Genomic DNA, 20,573 nt, shown 5'->3' on the forward strand with positions numbered 1-20,573 from the left:
CGCACAATTTTTAACTGGTCTAAATATATCTTAAAAGGATGTATTTCAAGTTGGTAATATTCTTCCCTGCTGCAGTGAATGGAGTTCCCTCTTTGACATGTAAATATCGTTTAAGGATTCAAGTCCCCTCTTGGCAACTTCTTTAAAAAAAAACAAAAAAAACATTTGAAGTTATATTATGACAAAACAACTTAAAACTAAACATTGTATTATGTATTATGATTTTGTATTTTTAAAATGACCAGAAATAGAGGCCGACACTCGACGAAAACCGATAGTCCCCTGGTAAAGTAAGCGTGCGTGTGTGTGTGTGTGTGTGTGTGTGTGTGTGTGTGTGTGTGTGTGTGTGTGTGTGTGTGTGTGTGTGTGTGTGTGTGTGTGGATATGTGTGTTTGCGCGTGTGTATCTTTATGCGTTCGTGCATATGCGTGTGTGTCTGTGGTGTATGGATATGTGTGTGCACGCGTGTGTGTGCTACGGTCCACGTGTATGTTCAGGGCCGGAGTGGTACCCTTTTTCAGCCCGGGAGTTTCAGGCCCGTACCGCCCCCCTGCGCAGAAGTCTTGATGGGGGGGGGGGACAAGGAGTCCTAATGGGGGGCATTTGCTCATCGCCAGGGGCGAGGCTAGCCCATTTTTAGGGGTGCTGAAGCACCCCTAAAAAGGGGCTCAGCACCCCTAAAACTTGGGAGTAAGAAATGTTATTCTAAAAATTATATTTGTTCGTCTTTGAAATTGTTAAATAATGTCCAAAACATACTTACATACTTCTGGAAAGGGCTCCAAAAAAAGAAAAAAATCTTTTGAGTTAGTTGAACCAATGTTAAAATTATGAAGTTATTTTTCAATAGAAATATTTTTTGTTTTTGTGTGAAAAAAGGGTGGGTGGTGTGGCAGTGGGGCTCATTGAGTGCTCAGCACCTCTAAAGCTCTGACCCTAGAATCGCCCCTGCTCATCGCGTGACCCAAATGCAACGGCAAGTGGGCACTGGGCGCTGTGAGGCTCCTACCACTAGGGGGTGGCCCCGCACCGCGGCCCAAAATACATTTCAAAGTGGACCAATTGAACACCTGCCGTCGCGGCCCTAAACTCAGACCGGCCAACCGGGACAGGTCCTCCCGATTAGCCATTCCGGGCCTGTGTTCGTGTGTCTGTGCTGAAGATGTAAATCACCATCAGACAGCTGTACCAGGAAGTGTCGGTTTCATATAAAAAAAGTCCCCTGTGGTTCCTCATTTCTTCGGCTCAAAGCTTGCGGCAGAGCTGGCCACTGCACGACTCCGCCAGCTCGTCATTCGCTCGATGCGTCTCTTTTATCAAGTCCTATGAAGTCAGACAAGAAGATCGCAAAAAACGTACGGACGAAATATATCAAGATAAACAACTGGTCAAATATCAGGAATATTTATAATTAAAGAAAGGTAAGTGGCATTACAACATTTAACTTTTTATTGAATTAATTGTTAGGAAAGTCATCGGTACATGTTGTAGCCGAAATGTGTTTGTGGAAACGTCAGAGGTTATCGTTTGGAAATTCAGATCAAAAGTGAGTCAGTATTTCTATACTGAGGAAAAAACGTGTATCGACTGCACAAGCTGCGTCACAGCAAACGGAATAGTGCACTTTCAGTTGAAGAGTAAAACGACAAAGAAAGACATTTGGACTTTTATTATAGCGAATTATTACACTTTAACACACTGCCGTCTCCACTCCTCTCCTCCATTCCCTTGTTTTAACATAATCTCCCTCTAATTCCTCCAGGCAGTGAGCGTGCGCTGTTGTTCTGTCTTAGTGAACTGATGCTGGCTCTGATGAGTTGCAGCTCATATATTATCTTTGCACTCTGGCCATTTACTGGCCATTGTCATCAGCATGCCGACACAGTACCGCAACCCTTTAACTATGTGTGGGGCTTATAGGCTACGTGTTGTGAACGAGATGTGACGTGAACAATATTTTAGGTGCCAATGACTTTGGTTCTTGTTGGATGCGTTGTTTGATCACATTTAGTGATCACTTTTGATCACTAAATACTATGAACAGCTACTGTTTCTACTTTAAACGCATCGATCTATCCTTTAAGCACGCTCTGTAGTCGAAACATCCATCATCCTCCCATCCGTCCATACATTATGTCAGTGATTCTGAGCGCATTCCACAAAAAGTTGCAAAAGGTCCCCACGTCCTGTAAAATATGGATATATTTATTGTCTTGCACGAAAGCAAATGTTTGTGGATCTCCGCCACCCACGAGTCTATCTCCGATCGACCTGCTCAGCGGTGCTGTCACCGCGGCGAGCGGTAAGCTGAGACGAAGGTGGAAGTATGAAACCAACCTTCACAGTTACCTGGGTCACTATCGCACTACTGCTGTTAAACATTAGTCCAAATACGAAGGCTACTGATTAATTCTAGAAGGCTGCTGCCCTCTTAAATTCAGAACTAGCGAAAACAGTTGCTAGCTAGACTTCAGCCCCCGACAGCGGCGAAGTAAAGTAATTGACAAAGTAATTAAAATACATATTTCAATATTGTAGTCCAATATTCCAACTCTTCACCCTCTCCTCTTTCTTCCTGCCATTCTCGCTCTCTCCCCCTCTTTATCGCTCTCCCTCCCTCCCTCCCTCTCAGCTCTTTGATTCCCTCTCCCTTCCCTCTCCCACCATCTCCCCACCTCCCTCTTCATCTCTCCTTTCAATTCACCCAAGTGAGATCCATGAACATGAGAACAGGTTTGACCACTAGACATCAGTAACCTTCCCAGCGTGAATTCATACTGACAGAATACAATGAGGCCCGAAAAAAAAAACACTTCTACGTCACTTTTCTGGCCTTAAGAAACACGACATTAAGCACAGTTCCTGGTGTATTTAGAACCATAATACTTGAGTATTGTGATTGGCTAGATGAAATTAAGTACGGTCCCTGGTGTATTCAGAACCACAGTAGCCTGCTTGTAAGGAGTGCTAGATCACATGCACTGTCCCTGGTGTATTTAGAACCACAGTACTTGTAATGAGAGGCTATATGATATTAAGCACGTTCCCTGGTTTATATAGAACCACATTACTTGTAATGAGCGGAAATATTTCGATTTTGTAAAGCTCTAAAAAAGGAAACTGGTCACAAGTTCCATAGATCGTGTGTTTCTGGGTGTGAGTGTCAGCGTGTGTCTGTTTGTGAGAGTGTGGTGGTGACTTTATGTTCTTGGCTCAATGTGTGATTTTTGTGATGGTGTGTGTGTGTGTGTGTGTGTGTGTGTGTGTGTGTGTGTGTGTGTGTGTGTGTGTGTGTGCGCGTTAATGAGCGTGCATGGCTTTAGACCTTGTCTCGAGTTTCGTGTATGTGTATGTGGCTGTATGCCCTTGTCTCGCTGTGTATGAGTGTGTGTGTGTGTGTGTGTGTGTGTCCTTGTCTTTGTGTGTGTGTGTGTCAGTGCAGCGCAAAGCTGCCTGCTGGTTAAGAGAACAGCTCTAAACACAAAAGAAACAGAACACAAAGAAAATGACTGACGTAAATTAGTACTTTAGGCTTCTTTTATGTTATCAGTGGCCAGAACAGATGCTGTCTACTGAAAAAGGTGAAACTTAAAGAAATTCAGTTGAAGAATAGCAACCACATTACCAACTGCACCGAGAAGAGAAGTGGGCGCAGAAACGAAACCATTCTTGAAACGTTCGTGGCGGCACCTGCATTTCTTTTTTTTCCTAAAGTCAAAGGCTATTTCCAATCATGCTGTTAATACAACCACCATAACATATTGTTGTAATGTTACTTTGAACTTTGTGCATCAGGCATTGTCTGCCTTCACCTCAATCTCTCTCCTTTTCTCTCTTCATTTCCACCACCCCGCCTCCTCTCCTCTGTCTCCTCCCCTGTCTCTCCTCACCTTATCTACCTTTCTCCCCTCCTTTCCCCCTCTCCCTTGCTCTATCCTCTCCACTATTGTGCTCTCTGCCCTCCCCCATACCCCTCTACCAAACTCCTTCCTCATTCTCTCTCTCCTCTCCCTCTCTCTCCCCTGTTCCGCCACCTCTCTCCTCCACATCTCCTCCCCCTCTCCCACCTCTCCCCTCCTCCTCCTCCTCCTCCCCCTCTTCTCTCCTCCACCTACTCGTCCCCTCTCCTCCTTCCCCTCTCTGCTCCCCCCCCTCCATCAGGAAAAGGAGGAGCATGGGTTGTAAGAAGTCTAAGCTAAGCGAGAGACTTAGCCAGGGGAAGCGCGATCCCCCTCCACCCGACCGCAGCTCCGAGACCGTCTACGTCCGCGACCCCACCTTAAACAGGAATAAACCTGGAGTAAGTAGCAACAACGCACTAGAAGGTTACAAGCTACTCTAGCTTCTATTACAGTCAGTCAGTGGGTACTTTTTTTCTATAATGCCTTACAATGAAATCAGAGATTGGTGATTCAGGGACATTCAGTTGGATAACATCACTGAATTACACTGCTTCACTATAAGAAGTTCGTTTTTTAATTTCCAAGGCAACAGCACGACAAAGTTGGACTGTGTGTGTGAGTGAGTGATGAGTGAGTGAGAGCGTGCTCACTCATACTCTTGATCTCCCTACGTTTAGAAGCCATCAGAGCTTCTTCCCGGGCAGATTTTTCAGAGGATGGAAGGTATGGCGTCGACGCAGATTACATAATGTCAAGCATCACTCATAACACCTTTTTTATATTGCTTTTAATATCAAACTCTCCTCACCTTTCTGTTCAGGAACTGCTTGCTTTGAAATGTTTCAAGTTGACATTAATAGATATTATTTTTAGACTTGTAGGTGGTTAATGGTTATTGTCTCTCAAATGTCTTTGAATAATTACAAAAGCACTTTATAAATACAACTATTATTAATAGACTCTTTTGTTGAAAAATAAGGTGCCAATACAATGTAAGAACATGAATACATGAATCAGTAGTTTCATTTTGTCCGATCTGTTATCCCTATGATCCATGTTGGTTGTGTATCTCAGAGCAGGGAAACAGCAGTAAGGTGGTGGTGGCGCTCTACCCCTATGAGGCCATCCACCCAGACGACCTGGGCTTCAAAAAAGGAGAAACCATGATGGTGCTGGAGGAGTGAGTCCCAACGGAGCGATAATTACACTTTTATTTTCTCACACTTTGGGTTAACGTTGTGAAAGCATGCAGTTTCGTTTGGACTGCAGATATAAAAACAGGTAGTGAGAAAGTACTAAAATTGTATTTCTTCGTTATTTCCTGAATGTAGCGGATGTAACCTTTTCGATGCGCCCATCATTTTCAAATCAATAGAATAATTTTTTTGTTATATTTTGGGTCAAATGTTTAGTACCTTTAATAAGTAGCCGTGTAACAGAGGAAGTCCTGCATCACCCTATCTGGGTTTATTTCTTTATAATGACCAGCTAGCTTTGGAATACAACCAACGTCAAAATAATATAAAGACAAATGTAGCTCAACATAAAAAAGGCCAGCAGAATGAAAAACAGGAACAGAAACTCGACCCTCTGCTTTAGACCTCAAGCAGAGGGTCAGCAGGGGGAACATATACTAAATGGATTGACAACCTACCGACACAGCAGGGAGAGAAGACAAACATCAATAACCTAATAAAGGTCATGTATAATTAATGAGTTATAATTACTTATGTTATATGTATCCATTATTCATATAATACGTATTTAATTAATTCATTATAACTATATAAAAAATATATTTATAGATAATGAAGCCCTTCCATTTCCCCCCTCATAAAATGGAATACACTATACCTATAAGTTACATTTTCAGCCACACCTGTATTGAAAACATAGCAGAGATGGACTCAAATAAATATACAAATATGTGAACTGGTTTGTGTAGGTGCATTATGTATGCTGAAATGAATGATGTTCTTTATAATCTAACGCCTTATGCCAAACAAGCGTCAGGGGTATGCTGTCACAAACAAATAAGCAAATGAAACAAAAAAAACCCAAAAGATAAGATATGTTCTAGTGAATTGCATCACGTTCTTCTCATTATGTTATGAAGTGATATCCCGATGTGCATTAAGCATCAGAAAATGGTGTTCCATGACCTATTGCAATCTATTGTTTCCTTATATTCCTTGCATCTGTTACTACCAACATAATAACTAACATTCCAATTCTCTTCAAGTGGCTGTGGTCATTGCGATGTGACGTCGCGATGTACGTGCCCTACAGAATACGTGTAGCCGCGAGCGATGGGGACGAGAGATGTAGCTGACCACTTTGTTGTTCCAGGTGTGGAGAATGGTGGAGGGCCAAATCCATAAGCAGCAATAGAGAAGGGTTCATCCCGTCCAACTACGTGGCACAGGACAACACCATGGAGACTGAGGAGTAAGAGCCTATCCAGCTTTATCGGGAAATACTTTGGCGTACAACAGTTTTGTTTTGAAGGAGTCTGTTTCTGTTAACGTCAGTGACTATTTGAGATCCAAACAGCTCTTCTGAGAATGTTCCCGTTAATATTCAACTTTCATTTTGAAAGACTTTTCAAAATTTGTATTTATTATGGGATTCAAAGCCCCCCATAAATCCGCAGTTTGTTTGTAAGCATCCATGAGTAGGCCACCCTCGACCCTACTTACTTCTTAATCAGACGCATCTAAAAACATATTTATAATCATCATTCACTGTAAGATTTGGATTTTAGTATCAGTAGTGGGATAAGTATTCAGTAATTGACTGGATGGTGAATAAAACAACCTGTTACGGTGCTTGCCCCAACAAAACACCGGCCACAGCATGGGGTTGGTGGGCTGCAGGGTGCTGGTGAACAGGGTGCTAGTGGTGGTGAAAAGGGTGCTGATGGTAGTGAACAGGGTACTGGTGAACAGGGCGCTGATGGTGGTGGAAAGGGTGCTTATGGTAGTGAACAGGGTGCTGATGGTAGTGAACAGGGTGCTGGTGAACAGGGTGCTAGTGGTGGTGAACAGGGTGCTGATGGTAGTGAACAGGGTGCTGATGGTAGTGAACAGGGTGCTGATGGTAGTGAACAGGGTGCTAGTGGTGGTGAACAGGGTGCTGATCAGTAGCGTGCAGCGACCCTAAATTTCAGTGGAGCAGAAACTACTGGCGTTGACAACACCCACAATTTAAGTTTTTTTAATATGTATATTTTATATACATAGAATATTGTATTAGATATTATTATATGCTTCACATCACTCACACCCGTGGTCCATATATCCCATTGTCCTGTGCACACACTTGCTCGAAAAAGTAGACATGGGAAAAAAACTGTGTTTCTCTTTGAGCAACCACATAGCCATTATTTATTTTCATACCATGCTCGGGAGAAAGTGCTGTTGTAAGTTTTCCCCCTACCCTTTGTTTGTTGGATAATGTTTATGTCTGGTCTGTTTGGGCCAAGTTGTATGATGGCTAACTTCTCTTCCAATTTAAGCCTCACAAATGGATTTTTTAACAGAAACTCCACACTGTTAATCACAGGTGCAACACAACTCACCATATCTGCATCTGATATAGAAACAATGTCAGATACTAGAGGTATAATTTGAGTTTAAACAACAGTTCTAGAATATGACCATTGGTCAGACTACTTTAATACTATATAGGCGTCTTTTAGCGCAGATTGCAATTCTTATTGCAGCCTTCAGGGTTATGCGATAAACATTGGGAGGAACGCGGTCGCTGGAAGGAACTAGAATCGCCACCATCATCCAAAATTTAATGTCAACAGACCAATAATTGTCGGAAGCCTACAGAAACTATAGATAGTTAATGTGACAATCACATAATTCAAAATAGACTTGGAGAAATGATTTACTGAGGATATTTTTTTGAATGCTTTTGCAAGTAGTTCGCTGCCCCAACCAGGGCCGCTGACAGGTTTGGCTGGGCCCGGGACAAAATTCTCTCAATGGGCCCCCCCCCCCAAAAAAAAAAAACGACACACACCTCTACTTTCTCAGTCCCTACCCTACCCTTAAATGACGGAAATTCAAAAAAATACTCATTACTCAACAAACAATTTATTTGAACATTTTAACATTAACTTTGTATGCAACTATTTAGGTGCGAAATGCCATGCGCCGGACTTTTGTGGTGGCAAAGTCATCAATGAGGTCATTGAAGTCCAGCTTCTTTGCAAGCTTGTGCTATATGGAAAGCATTGCCAGCCGGTTGAGCCTCTCCTGTGACATCTTTGAGCGCAAGTAGTTTTTTATTAGCTTCAATTTGCTGAAGGCTCGCTCACCTCCAGCCACAGTCACAGGCATGGACAGGAAGATCCTGAGCAAAATGCAGAGGTCCCCATAAATGCTCTGAAGCCCCATTTCGTATATGGCATTCAAAAGATCCAGGGATCCAAGATTTTCTTTGAATGTTGCACTGTATATTTTTTTAATGTGCAGGATTTGGTCTTGAATGGACTCCGTCAGGTCACTCTTGTACTTTTCAGTGAGATTTTTGCAGGCTTCCTTGATGCTGTCCTCCGGCATCTCCCTGAACTTCCAGAGGACACAGAACTCACTGCAGATCTGCTGCATGGACTGAAATCTTGTTTCTAAGTGGGACATTATACTGTCCATTGCAGCATTAAACACTTTGTCCCGAAAGAGGTCCTCTGGGCTTTGCACCTCTGTCTCTGTCTGTTGTTCATCAAAAAAGCGTTTCATCTTTCGAGTCTTCACTTCAATCTTGGCACTGATGCCCATGTCAGTGGCAACAGCAGTTGCCTCTTTCAAAAAATTGTTCCAAGAGGAACGCAATAATGCAATCTCCCCCTCCAACTCTTTAATATTAGCTGCTTGGACATCCAATGAGATTGTTGAGGACTGACTTATAATGTTCCTGTCCTCGATAAATTGTAGCACCTTCATCCAAAATGTGAGGAGCAAAACAGCATTAAAGGATTGAAAGTAGGTTTTCAGCCCATGTGCCTCAGCTTTTGTGTCATTGCTCAGGTTTCCTGTTGAAATGAGTGTGTCAAGTGCCTGTATCACGCTTGGCAAATGTTTTGCCACTGGGCGCACAGCTTCAATCCGAGCACTCCATCGCGTGTCTGATAAGAGGTGAAGACAACATCCCAAAACTTTTTGAGGATTCCCCACCGTTGAGGACTTCCACTGAACAGTTTGTACAGCTGATTTACAAAGCCAAAGAAAAGATCAACTTCTGGGCAAGCTCTGGCAGCATGGACACCAACCAAGTTTAAGGTGTGAGATGCACATGGGGAGAATCTGGCAAAGGGGTTCTTATCTAGTATGCGCGCTTGCACCCCTTTCACCTTTCCAGCCATGTTTGCACCATTGTCATAGCACTGACCCCTACAATCAGCTAGGTCTATTCCATGCTGGTCAAGTGCTTCCTCCATCATGTTGGCTATTTCCTCTCCTGTTTTTTTGGAAAAATCTTTGAACTGAAGGAAACGCTCATTAATTTCCCATGCATTTTCAGTGGAGGTTTGACTGACATACCTCAGTAACAATACATTTTGCTCCACATTAGAGATGTCTGGGGTTGCATCACACATAATTGAATAAAATGAGGTCTCTTGCCTTTCCTTCAAAATAGCCTTCAGGACACGTTGTGCACAAAGTTCAATGAACTCGTTTTGGCTGTCAGGTGAGAGGTAATGTGCTTGCAGCCTTTTGCCCTGTAGCCGCTGCTGTCTGATGTTTTCCACATGATCCTTTAGGACAGCGTCATACCTCGATAATAGCTCAATTAAGCCCATGAAATTACCATTATCTGGTTCATCAATTTTGTTTGAGCTGCCCCTGAATGGCATATTTCTGAAGGCCAAGTACAGGGTCACATCCAGCAGTCGCTTCAGTAGTGCTTTGTTTTTTTCAATTTCTGTGTCCAGCAATTTCTGTTGTTCACTATCAATTCCAGCTGTATGCAAGACAGAATGTTACAGGTTTTTCCATTTCCAATAGCAATGTTTGTGTGCCACATTTCTTTCATGTTCTGGGAATCTTTCATATAATTTTTTGTATTTGACTTTGGAAATCTGCATCCCATTTGTAAAATTTAGTGCACTTGTTGACCTTTTCTCTACTTCATGAGAGAAAAGTAAACATGGAAGGCAAAATAAGGCTTTCTTCGTCCTGCTATAGAGAATCCAGTCCCTATCGTTTTTTTCCCGTCCATTGTGAGAGGAAGAATATGTTAAATAGTGGGGAAATGCCCTGCCTTCTGCATCTGCTGGCAACTCTTTTGCCATCTCTGAAAATGGGATTCTTTTTGCTAATGCACGCACAACAGTTACTCTGTCAGCATCTTCCATTTTTGCTGGCCATAATAAGTCATGGTAATCAGGGGAATGAGCCCCTCCTCCTTCGCTGTGACTTTGTCTCTCACTGGTAACCTCTGACTCTTCCTCTACTCTGGGGGATGGATCCACTCCTCCTGAATCACTGTGTCTTTCTCTCTCTCTCCCTTCACTCTCCTCCCCTTCTCTCTCACTGGTAGCCTGTTCTTCCTCTATCTCACTGGTAGCCTGTTCTTCCTCTCTCATCCTCTTTGGTAGCCTGTTCTTCCTCTCTCTCATCCTGTTTGGTAGCCTGTTCTTCTTCTCTCTCATCCTCTCTAGCCTCTCCTATAAAGGTGAACATATTTCGATAACAAGGGCTATATCTAAATTAACAGGGGTCAAAATGAACCATTTAAAAAAGAACAAATTGAAAACCCCTTAATTTGACGATTTAACACAGAAAAGAATAGACTGATCAACTTGGCTAACTCTATCCCAAAGACTACAAAAGTTAAAAAATCTAAGGTTTTTTTTTTGTTCCCAAAATTGTCAAACGCCGAAACACAACCACAGAATTCCCTTGTGCAGCTCCCAAACACATGACGTCGGGATGACAAGCCCATTTACTACGGATAAACCAAAAGGATTATTTACAACTTTAATTGGATAGGCTATGGATATGGACTGAGTGAAGTTATGGCTTTCAGAATCATACCACAATAAAACTCACGCTATTGTATTCACTTAGAGCTCATTAACTGCACATTTCATCGACCATCTTTCACTTGACCAAGGGGAATCATGTCAAGGGTACTTTTATTTATCGCCAGACCCGCGTTTATGTCCGCTGAACTTCCAGAGAATGTTTGGGGAACAAGGCGGAGCCCATTCATCTGGCGAGTTTCAAGTTAACGGCAATCAGAAACTAAGTTACAGGCTACCCCAAAACGTCACGTTTATAACCCATTCGTTACATCCAACTCTATCTAAATGGCAATTTCATATGTTGCCATGCCACTGGCTTATTTTAAACCATGAGCCGCGTTACACTGGCTGTAATTCAGCTGACTGGGAATGATTCTCAAATCAATTCAGCCTGATTGGAGTGCGCAGCGCGTGCCTGCCTGAAACATTTGATTTGGACATGGGCCTATTTGCGGGGTAATGTGCATATTCTAAGATTCAATTAGATATAGGCGTATGAAACACAGTGTAATAAAGCCTTTGTGGTTATCAAATTATTCAATGCCCCCTGTCTGTCTGATATTGATCTCCGTGTGACTTGCTCATGTGGTGCTGCGCTAATATGTTTGACACGCCGCCTGTGCCTGTGTTACTTGACGACGGGGCTGGAAAAAGTTGGCCGTGTCTTACCTGGCTGTGCTGCACAGCTGCCTTTACTGGTACCTGCAGCATCACCTGAGTCTTTTCTGAAATATTTATAAAGAGATCCCCTCAGGCTTTCGGCTTCTTCCCCTCTTTTTCGCCTTTCTTTTTTTTCAGGGCTCCTGACTTGTGCATGTTGAATCAACTCGCGCACTGACCACTAATGGAATGATGTCGTCTTTTTTCTTCTCCAAAGACCAAACCATTTTGGCATAGGGGTGATAGGGGGTTATTGGCCGTTTTTCCAAGGGCAATGAAGGCAAACAATCTAGGAGTCATTAATTGAATGCAAATAAAGCACTTTTCTTCTCTAAATCAACACATTTTGAAGTATACATACAATAATTAATCCCAACTTCATGGGGGTCCAGTTATGGGCCCCCCCCATTCCAGGGCCAGTCCAGGGCCCGGGACAACGTACCCGTTTGTCCCCCCCTGTCGGCGGGCCTGGCCCCAACTGCCCATATGGACGGCACGCGCCTGGTGCGGTGTTGGTGGTAGTGAACAGGCTGGTGATGGTAGTCAATAGGGTGTTGATGGTAGTGAACAGGCTGCTGGTGAACAGGCTGCTGATGGTAGTCAATAGGGTGTTGATGGTAGTGAACAGGCCGCTGGTGAACAGGCTGCTGATGGTAGTGAAAAGGGTGATGATGGTAGTGAACAGGCTGCTGGTGAACAGGCTGCTGATGGTAGTCAATAGGGTGTTGATGGTAGTGAACAGGCTGCTGGTGAACAGGCTGCTGATGGTAGTCAATAGGGTGTTGATGGTAGTGAACAGGCTGCTGGTGAACAGGCTGCTGATGGTAGTGAAAAGGGTGATGATGGTAGTGAACAGGGTGCTGATGGAACTGAATTGTGCTGATGATGGTCTCCTACAGGTGGTTCTTCAAGGACATCAATCGAAAGGACGCAGAGAGACAGCTGCTGAGTCCTGCCAACCGACCGGGCTCGTATCTCATCCGGGAGAGTACCGTAAAAGGTGGGGTGATAGCAATCACATTTAAGAGAGATAGAAGGGAGGGAGGGACAGATAGGGAGGAAGAAAGAGATAGCGACAGAGGGCGGGAGAGAGAGACAGACAGATATGCAGACGGAGAGGGCAAGAGAGAGAGCGTGAGATAGAGAGAGAATGTTAACCTTTGTTGGCAGTAGCAATATTTCACTAAAGACCAAAACACTGTGTGTATGTGCGTTTGTGCATGCGTGCATGTGTGCATGTTTGTGTGCATGCCAGCATGTGTGTTTTTAACTCTCTTTCTCTGAAACAGGAAGTTACTCACTCTCCGTCAGGGATGTCGACCCCCAGGGTAGTGACATAGTAAAGCACTTCAAAATAAGAGCGCTGGACAACGGTGGCTGCTACATCTCACCCAAGATCACCTTCCCCGACATCGGCAGCATGGTCCGATATTACGAGGGTGGGTAGAAGGTTATGTATATGTATGTATGTATGTATGTATGTATGTATGTATGTATGTATGTATGTATGTATACACACACACACACACACACACACACACACATACATATATACACACACACACATTACACACATACATTTTCAACCCACCTTGTTTAACCTTCTACATGCACATTTCTCCTACATATTTTTATTTGTGTGTACTCAAATACACATTATATCTGTATATCACCTTGTCTATAACCCAGGTGACATGCGTGTGCTTCCATACACGTGTGTTTGGAGTAATCATTTAGATGTCTTGTGTGCGTGTAAGCATCAACCTGCCTATCACCATTTTTCTGACATCACACCAGCGCAGCAGAGTTTTCGAACTGGCAACCAAAGGATTATAAGCAAAAATTTGCCAACCTAAGTCGAAAGTGTGATTGCCTTCTAAATAAGACATTGGCAGTGAGGCTTTAAGGCTGCGAACGATTAGTCTGTACGAAATTCAGATCATCAAATTAAGACAATTTTGCTTTTTCAATTGAGTACAATTACCAATGATTTGCTTACATAATTTGCTTACAAATTAACATTCAAATAATTTGTTTCACGGATCCTTTTTTTTTTTTTTACTGTTTTCTTTATGGCTACTTTGGATGTTTTTCATGGCTGCTTGTCAGAGAAAGCAAGCGCATTCACAACTTCCCTTAACGCTCTTGGAACTTGTGATGTGCATTTGGCATTATTTATCATAATCATGATTATTTATTTGTTGACATTTATAGACAGAAAAAAGAATTGTGCGCGCATGTGTGCATGCATGCATCCATGGGTGTGTGCGTGGTTGCGTGCTTGTGTGTTTCCATGGTTGCGGGCATGGTTGCGTGCGTGCGTGCGTGCGTGGTTGCGTTGTTGTGTGCGTGTGTGGTTGCATGGGTGCGTGCGTGCGTGTGCAGGTCCTCACCTCCTCTCCGCTGCTTCCCCCAGAACAACCGGAGGGGCTGTGCGGGCGTCCGCTGCATCCCTGCAAGAAGCCCCGAGCCCAGAAGCCGTGGGACAAGGACGCCTGGGAGATCTCCAAGACCTCCATCAAGATGGTGAAGAAGCTGGGAGCTGGGCAGTTTGGAGAAGTCTGGATGGGTGAGGAAGCAAGCACACACGTCGTACAACGATGTCACATACCTTTGTGTTGTGATATCGTATGCATATATTACTTCATCTGGTACATATGACGTTAACGTGATGGACAACAGGATTTAAAAACATCCAATAACCTGAACATATCACTGAGGGAGGGAGCCAGACCACACCTATCGATCACCTTAGGTTTCAAAAAGTGTATTAATATACATCTCAGGGCTTGAAAACCACAGTCTTGGAAAGAATCTGAACCCATGACATATGTAGTGAGGAGGCACTTATGAGGAATGTCCTGCTGTGTTATTATATCGTCTGACTTAAGTGACTGCAGTGGCAGAATGGAAACACAAAAAGGACATAACAAATGAAAACCACAAACAGTGCATCCACAACACTCGGAGACGGAGGGAAATACATGTGCTGTGAACGTAACACAGTGTATTGTGTGTGTTTAACGTGGAAGCGTGTGCGGCTGGAGTCAGGTCACAGGCTTCCCTTGTTTTGATGGAGAGGAAATGTGACAAATGTGACCATGAGATTTGCATTCTGAGTTACCAGTAGTAACTCAAGCACACTCAACACACAATCCACACGCACACACAAACATGACAGCAGACAAGCAAAGACACATATGGACACAAATAAACACACACACACACACACACACACACACACCCACACACGACCACACACACACACACACACCTTGTTAGGACTTACCAATGAGAAGACCTGTATCCTCATATAATAGGCTCGATGCCAAACAGTTGCCATCGGCAACCTCTAATCTCTGTTTGCTTTGTGTTCTGTTCTTCCTCATGCAACCTCTCTCCATATCTCACATCATTGACAGCTATCTCTGTGTTGTTTTAAATGTACAGCAGTGATACTGTAGATAGTACATGAAACAAAAACACAATGTCTATTGTTTAAATGCTTCTACTGTGAGTTCAGTGATTAGCCGAAAAGGTCCTGTGATAATTAATACATTCGCCACATCGCGGTTCACCATGAGCCACTATTATCATAAGGTGGGTTTCTTAGAGGCAGCTCATCCCCAGAGATGTGAATGAGAGTTGGTTTTGGTTTTGTGTCCTCTCAAGCTTAAACAACAAACACATTTTTACTTCCTGCTGTTCTGTTCTGCCTGGCTAGCCCAAGGCCTGCTCCTCCTTGAGCTGTCCTGCTACGACTGCCGCCATTAAAATCTACTTAAGCCATCCATTCATCTGCCCAAACGCCCACTCATCCATCCACTCAAATTGTCCAGCCATTCAAACACCCACTCTCGCAATCCACCTAACAACCCCCCCCCCCCCCGTTTAGCCATCATGCACCCAATCGTGCATTCATCCATTCATCTAACAACTATTCCGCCCCAAAGTTCCTCTGCTAATCCATTCAGCTGGCAATTCTTATATCCATTTATCAATCCATCCACACACCCAACCACCCACCAACCCACCCATCCCTTCAACCTCTCCCTCAACCAATTGTCCAACCGCCCTTTCATCTACCCACTCACCCATCCGTCCAACCATCCTCCTTTTACATCCAATAGGCTGATGCTGATTCATCCATCCATCCATTCATCCAACCCTCATCCCTCATCCATCTAACCCACCACCCCTCCACCCCTCCCCCCCTCCAGCCTACTACAACAACGTGACCAAGGTGGCGGTGAAGACCTTGAAGCCGGGGACCATGTCGCCGGAGGCCTTCATGGACGAGGCCAACATGATGAAGACCCTGCAGCACGACCGGCTGGTGCGGCTGCACGCCGTGGTCACCAAGACCCCGCCCATCTACATCATCACTGAGTACATGGCCAACGGTGAGCAGGCCGAAGGAACGGACAGGATATGAAAATATATGGGAGAGATAGGGGAACACACACACCCACGCGCACAGTTGCACTCAGTCACGTACAGTGTGTGCTTTTCACATACTCGCACATGCACGAGTGCTTTGCCCACAAGCGCACACACGCAACTGCAAACACACACAGTCAAAAAGCAGTGTGTGCTTTCACACAAGTGCACACGCACACCCACACAAACCCGCTTTCACACACACAGCTGTTGACTTACAATCATCCGTCAAATCGGTGTGATTGGTGGTTAACACTCTGCTAAAATGGTCAGTGGTCTGAGTACACAGTCTACTCTAAAACCTGATAGCAGCTGATAAGAGAACTGTACATTCCCATTTGCACAATAATTTAAACACAAACTAAGTTAGTTAAAGAATGGGGTAGAATAGGCCAAAAACCTTTGTATTAATTTTCCCTCTTTCCATCGTCTCTCTTCATCAGGCAGTCTCCTTGACTTCCTGAAGAGCAGCGCAGGAGCTCAACTGCAACTTCCCAAACTCATCGACTTCTCAGCACAGGTGATTTCCACACTCACCCTCCAACAGGCCTACATGAGAATAACCACGGGGTGTCCCACTGTTGCAAAATAATTTACCACACGGTTAGGGGGGGGGGGGGGATATATACCACAGTAACCTCCAATGCACAGATAGTAGTTACTTTCATCTTTAATCTATCACCCTGGTTTTTAATGTTTTAATGATTTTAATGAAAAATAATGCCAACCTTGGTACGTTTTGGACCAATCAGGACCAAGTATTACACACAGCAACATACAATTGGTAAAGAAATCATAATTTATCCGTCAATCAATGTAGTACCTCAAGACACAAAATGTTGCCAAGCAACAAAGGCTAGTATACTTTGAGATTGGTGGTGCATCAACACTAATAATGAATTGTAATTCAGTCACAGGTGTGTGTCTGTAGAGTAGGCTATTTTACAACGGCTTCGAGCTATTAGAACTAAGGACCAGAACTATCCATTTTATAATTCCCATAAAAATAAAATAAATAAATTACATCACTTGTTTGGGTTTTCCCGCATTGTTGGGAAACAGTTAAGTGACTTATTTATCCTACTGAACATGGTAGAGAAAAACAAAGGAACAACGTTTCCCTTAAATTGAAAATGATTTATTTTGGAACTGTGATTTCCGAAGTTCCCCTATCTACGTCACTAGCAGGAACCAAACGTGTCCCACATTGGTTTATACTTCGTCATCAAAGGTTCACACCCTAAAACCACTAACACCAGCGAGACGGCTGTCTGGCTGTGTTCACAAGTCACTTGACTTTATCTTATAAACCAAGGTCACAATTTTCACAAATAGGTCGCCAATAAAGAATGTTACGGGATGGAAAGCAACAAAGACGCTCTAACGAAAAGATACGCCACTAGGCAGAATATGTGTGCAAACAACTAATGGCTCAATTGAGCTTGGACAGTGTAAAGGTGAATAAGAGTCAATAGAGGACGTCATCATTTGATCATATCGTCTAGTGATTTTCTCATGGCAAATAAGAAGACACATTTTTTCATGGCAGTACATTCATTAAATCGTAGGCGTGCTAATGTATTTTTTTATCCGATTTAAAAAATGTCCTCATGCATATTCATTATATAAGTTTGTTTCGATCCGATACCAAGTAATACAGGACAAGAATCCCTGTTACTAAAATTCAAAGTGCCATGTGTATTTTCATGCAGTGGAGAGTAGTTTGTCCTGATTCATGAGGTGAATGCATCTTCAAAACACTAAATCTGAAAACATTTTCATGACCACTGAGTCATATGCCAATGCAAGGTTAGCAATCATTGTAGGGTGAGAGGTAGAATATCATTTCTACCTACCATCTGTGAGACCCGGGTTTAATTCCCAACTGAAGCATGTATGTAGCAAGCAATTTTCTTCCCACTGAATCTATGTTAAAACACAGTAAAGGTAAATAACCAAAATATTGTTTTGATTGCTGTAGATTGAATGTGCCAAAATTAACAAACGTTTTTTGAATATTTAAAGCACATATTTAAAGCACACAATTATTTGTGGAGAACAAACCAAAAATAATAGCGCTGAAACATACCTCTATGTCACCTGCCACCTCTACACAGTACACCTGCTATCACCACACTAACACATTGGGGCAACGCATTGAGAATACGTTTTTGATTTGAATAAAATAGACGTCACATTAGAGCTTCACAATTCTTGATCAAATGAAGACCCCAATATTCTTTCTTAGAATCGATCATGATTATCTCAAGATGTTTTAAATGTGTTGTGATGTTTTAAATATCAACTTTATCTGGTACATATGACGTTAACGTGATGGACAACAGGATTTAAAAACATCAAATAACCTGAACATATCACTGAGGGATGGAGCCAGACCACACCTATCGAATACCTTAGGTTTCAAAAAGTGTATTAATATACATCTCAGGGCTTGAAAAACACAGTCAACTTTGGACAACGGACAGGGAACACTCCTGTTTTCAGCTGAAATGCATCAACTTCATGAATCAGACACTGAACATAAAAACGATCAACTTCAGTCTCTGGTCTCCTCTTACTTGCATAACCTCTGAACATGTTTTTTCCTGTGTTCTCTGTGAGTAAGATGAGAGAGGTAGGTATGCTTCACTTTCATCGTTTTATCACCCCAAACAATTTGGGTGGGGTTTTGGGTCAATAGAAGTGACCCACTAGTTGGCTGCCGTGTGTCAAAGGGCCTGCGAAGCCCTTTGAGACTGACGTGTGTGTTACGGGTTGAAGATCGCAGAGGGCATGGCGTACATCGAGAAGATGAACTACATCCACCGAGACCTGAGAGCGGCCAACGTCCTGGTCTCCGACGGTCTGCTCTGCAAGATCGCCGACTTCGGCCTGGCCCGGGTCATCGAGGACGACCAGTACACTGCCAGAGAAGGTAGGGTGGGGTGAGAGTGTTCCATGATGATGTATGCCAGTCTCTTTTTAGCAATGTTATTTCCCTGAGACTGACGCTGCATAAAATTAAAGTTGTGTAACATTTGCTTCCTCAAAACATTATTTTTAATTATGTTTGCACCGCAATCCTGTGTGTGTGTGTGTGTGTGTGTGTGTGTGTGTGTGTGTGTGTGTGTGTGTGTGTGTGTGTGTGTGTGTGTGTGTGTGTGTGTGTGTGTGTGTGTGTGTGTTACAGGGGCTAAGTTTCCCATCAAGTGGACCGCTCCGGAAGCCATCAACTACGGCTGCTTTACCATCAAGTCAGACATGTGGTCCTTCGGAGTGCTGCTGTACGAGATCATCACCTTAGGAAAGATCCCCTATCCAGGTCTGTATCACGTTACATCTCCCAAAATCCTATAAAACCACAACTACCAGAATCCCACATTTTCCAAAGTACACAGTGTTTAGTTTTTAAAATGAAGATAAGCCCTAATAGTTCTGCTGGGTGTAGAGACAATATTAAGAAGTAGTAATAGGTGGCGATAAAAAGAAAGATTCAAACTATGTCTATGTGTAGTCTTCCTTGATTTTAACATTAACTAATGCATCCCAATTTCAAGTACAATTTTGATATTTTTTCTTCTTATATCCTTTCAAAAAAGGCATGAACAAGAGCGAGGTGATGTCGTCTATACAGCGTGGCTACCGGATGCCCCAGCCTGCAGACTGCCCCACCGAACTCTACGACATCATGATGTCATGCTGGAAGAACAAGCCCGACGACCGGCCCACCTTTGACTACATGCAGAGTGTTCTGGATGACTTCTACACCGCCACTGAGGCGCAGTACCAACATCAGCCTTAGGGGGCGGCAGGGAGACGGAGAGAGCCAAAGAAAGACAGAGAGCGAAAGGAAGAGAGTGACAGAAAGAAAGAAAAGGGGAGTGAGAGTCTGGGGTGGGAATAGGATGAGAGATAGAGTTTTTAAACTGCTTTGGCAATTCATATCGCCAATAAAGCTATTTTGAAATTAGAGTGAAAGTGAGTGAGTGAATACACAGCCAATAATTGTAGCACTAGAAACAGGATAGAACTCGATAGGTGGTCAGGATAAAAATGTCAGATTCTTTAATGTCAGGATAGAGACAGATTGATTAACAGTGCAAAGTTGACACCGTTGGTGGAACACGAAAAATACTTTAGAAAATATAAGTGGGGATACTTTACATGGTGTTCTATATATATACATACATACATACATACATACATACATACATACATACATACATACATACATACATATATATACATACATACATACATACATACATACACACACACATATATATATATATATATACTGTTATATACTGCATTGCAATAATTATTTCAGCTAAAATAGGATTATTTAAGAGAGTAAATGGTAAAGAAATCTTGTTTTCATGTGCTGTAGTTAAAACGTGGTTGGGCTCCTGTTATGATCACTTCATATTGAAGTATATATATAGTGTTGCATGGAGATTGTTAAATATTGTTTTTGCTATTAGATTTTATCAGTTTGAATTATTTTGTATCAGTTTGATTAATTAATGCCA

General features: G+C 43.0%; 1 protein-coding gene across 1 annotated transcript; it reads left to right on the forward strand.

Annotated features, from left to right (window-relative positions):
• Positions 1-1,262: 1,262 nt before the first annotated feature.
• On the forward strand, positions 1,263-20,304 carry lyn (LYN proto-oncogene, Src family tyrosine kinase). Its single transcript, XM_079750819.1, has 13 exons — positions 1,263-1,421; positions 4,162-4,300; positions 4,580-4,625; positions 4,977-5,082; positions 6,252-6,350; positions 12,501-12,601; positions 12,891-13,040; positions 14,018-14,170; positions 15,822-16,004; positions 16,485-16,561; positions 18,823-18,976; positions 19,232-19,363; positions 19,641-20,304. Exons 2-13 carry the CDS (start codon positions 4,175-4,177, stop codon positions 19,841-19,843), a joined length of 1,530 nt encoding a protein of 509 aa, XP_079606945.1. The 5' UTR covers positions 1,263-1,421; positions 4,162-4,174; the 3' UTR covers positions 19,844-20,304.
• The last annotated feature ends 269 nt before the right edge of the window (positions 20,305-20,573 follow it).

The sequence above is a fragment of the Pollachius pollachius genome, assembly GCF_949987615.1.
Source record: "Pollachius pollachius genome assembly, chromosome: 14".
Taxonomy (NCBI): Eukaryota; Metazoa; Chordata; class Actinopteri; order Gadiformes; family Gadidae; genus Pollachius; species Pollachius pollachius.

Bases quoted from the DNA above. Each gene is read 5' to 3' on its own strand.
- lyn (XM_079750819.1), top strand. From the start codon at position 4,175: ATGGGTTGTAAGAAGTCTAAGCTAAGCGAGAGACTTAGCCAGGGGAAG. The intron at 12,602-12,890 runs GTGGGGTGATAG...TCTCTGAAACAG, and splicing joins CCGGGAGAGTACCGTAAAAG to GAAGTTACTCACTCTCCGTC. The intron at 16,005-16,484 runs GTGAGCAGGCCG...TCTCTTCATCAG, and splicing joins CACTGAGTACATGGCCAACG to GCAGTCTCCTTGACTTCCTG.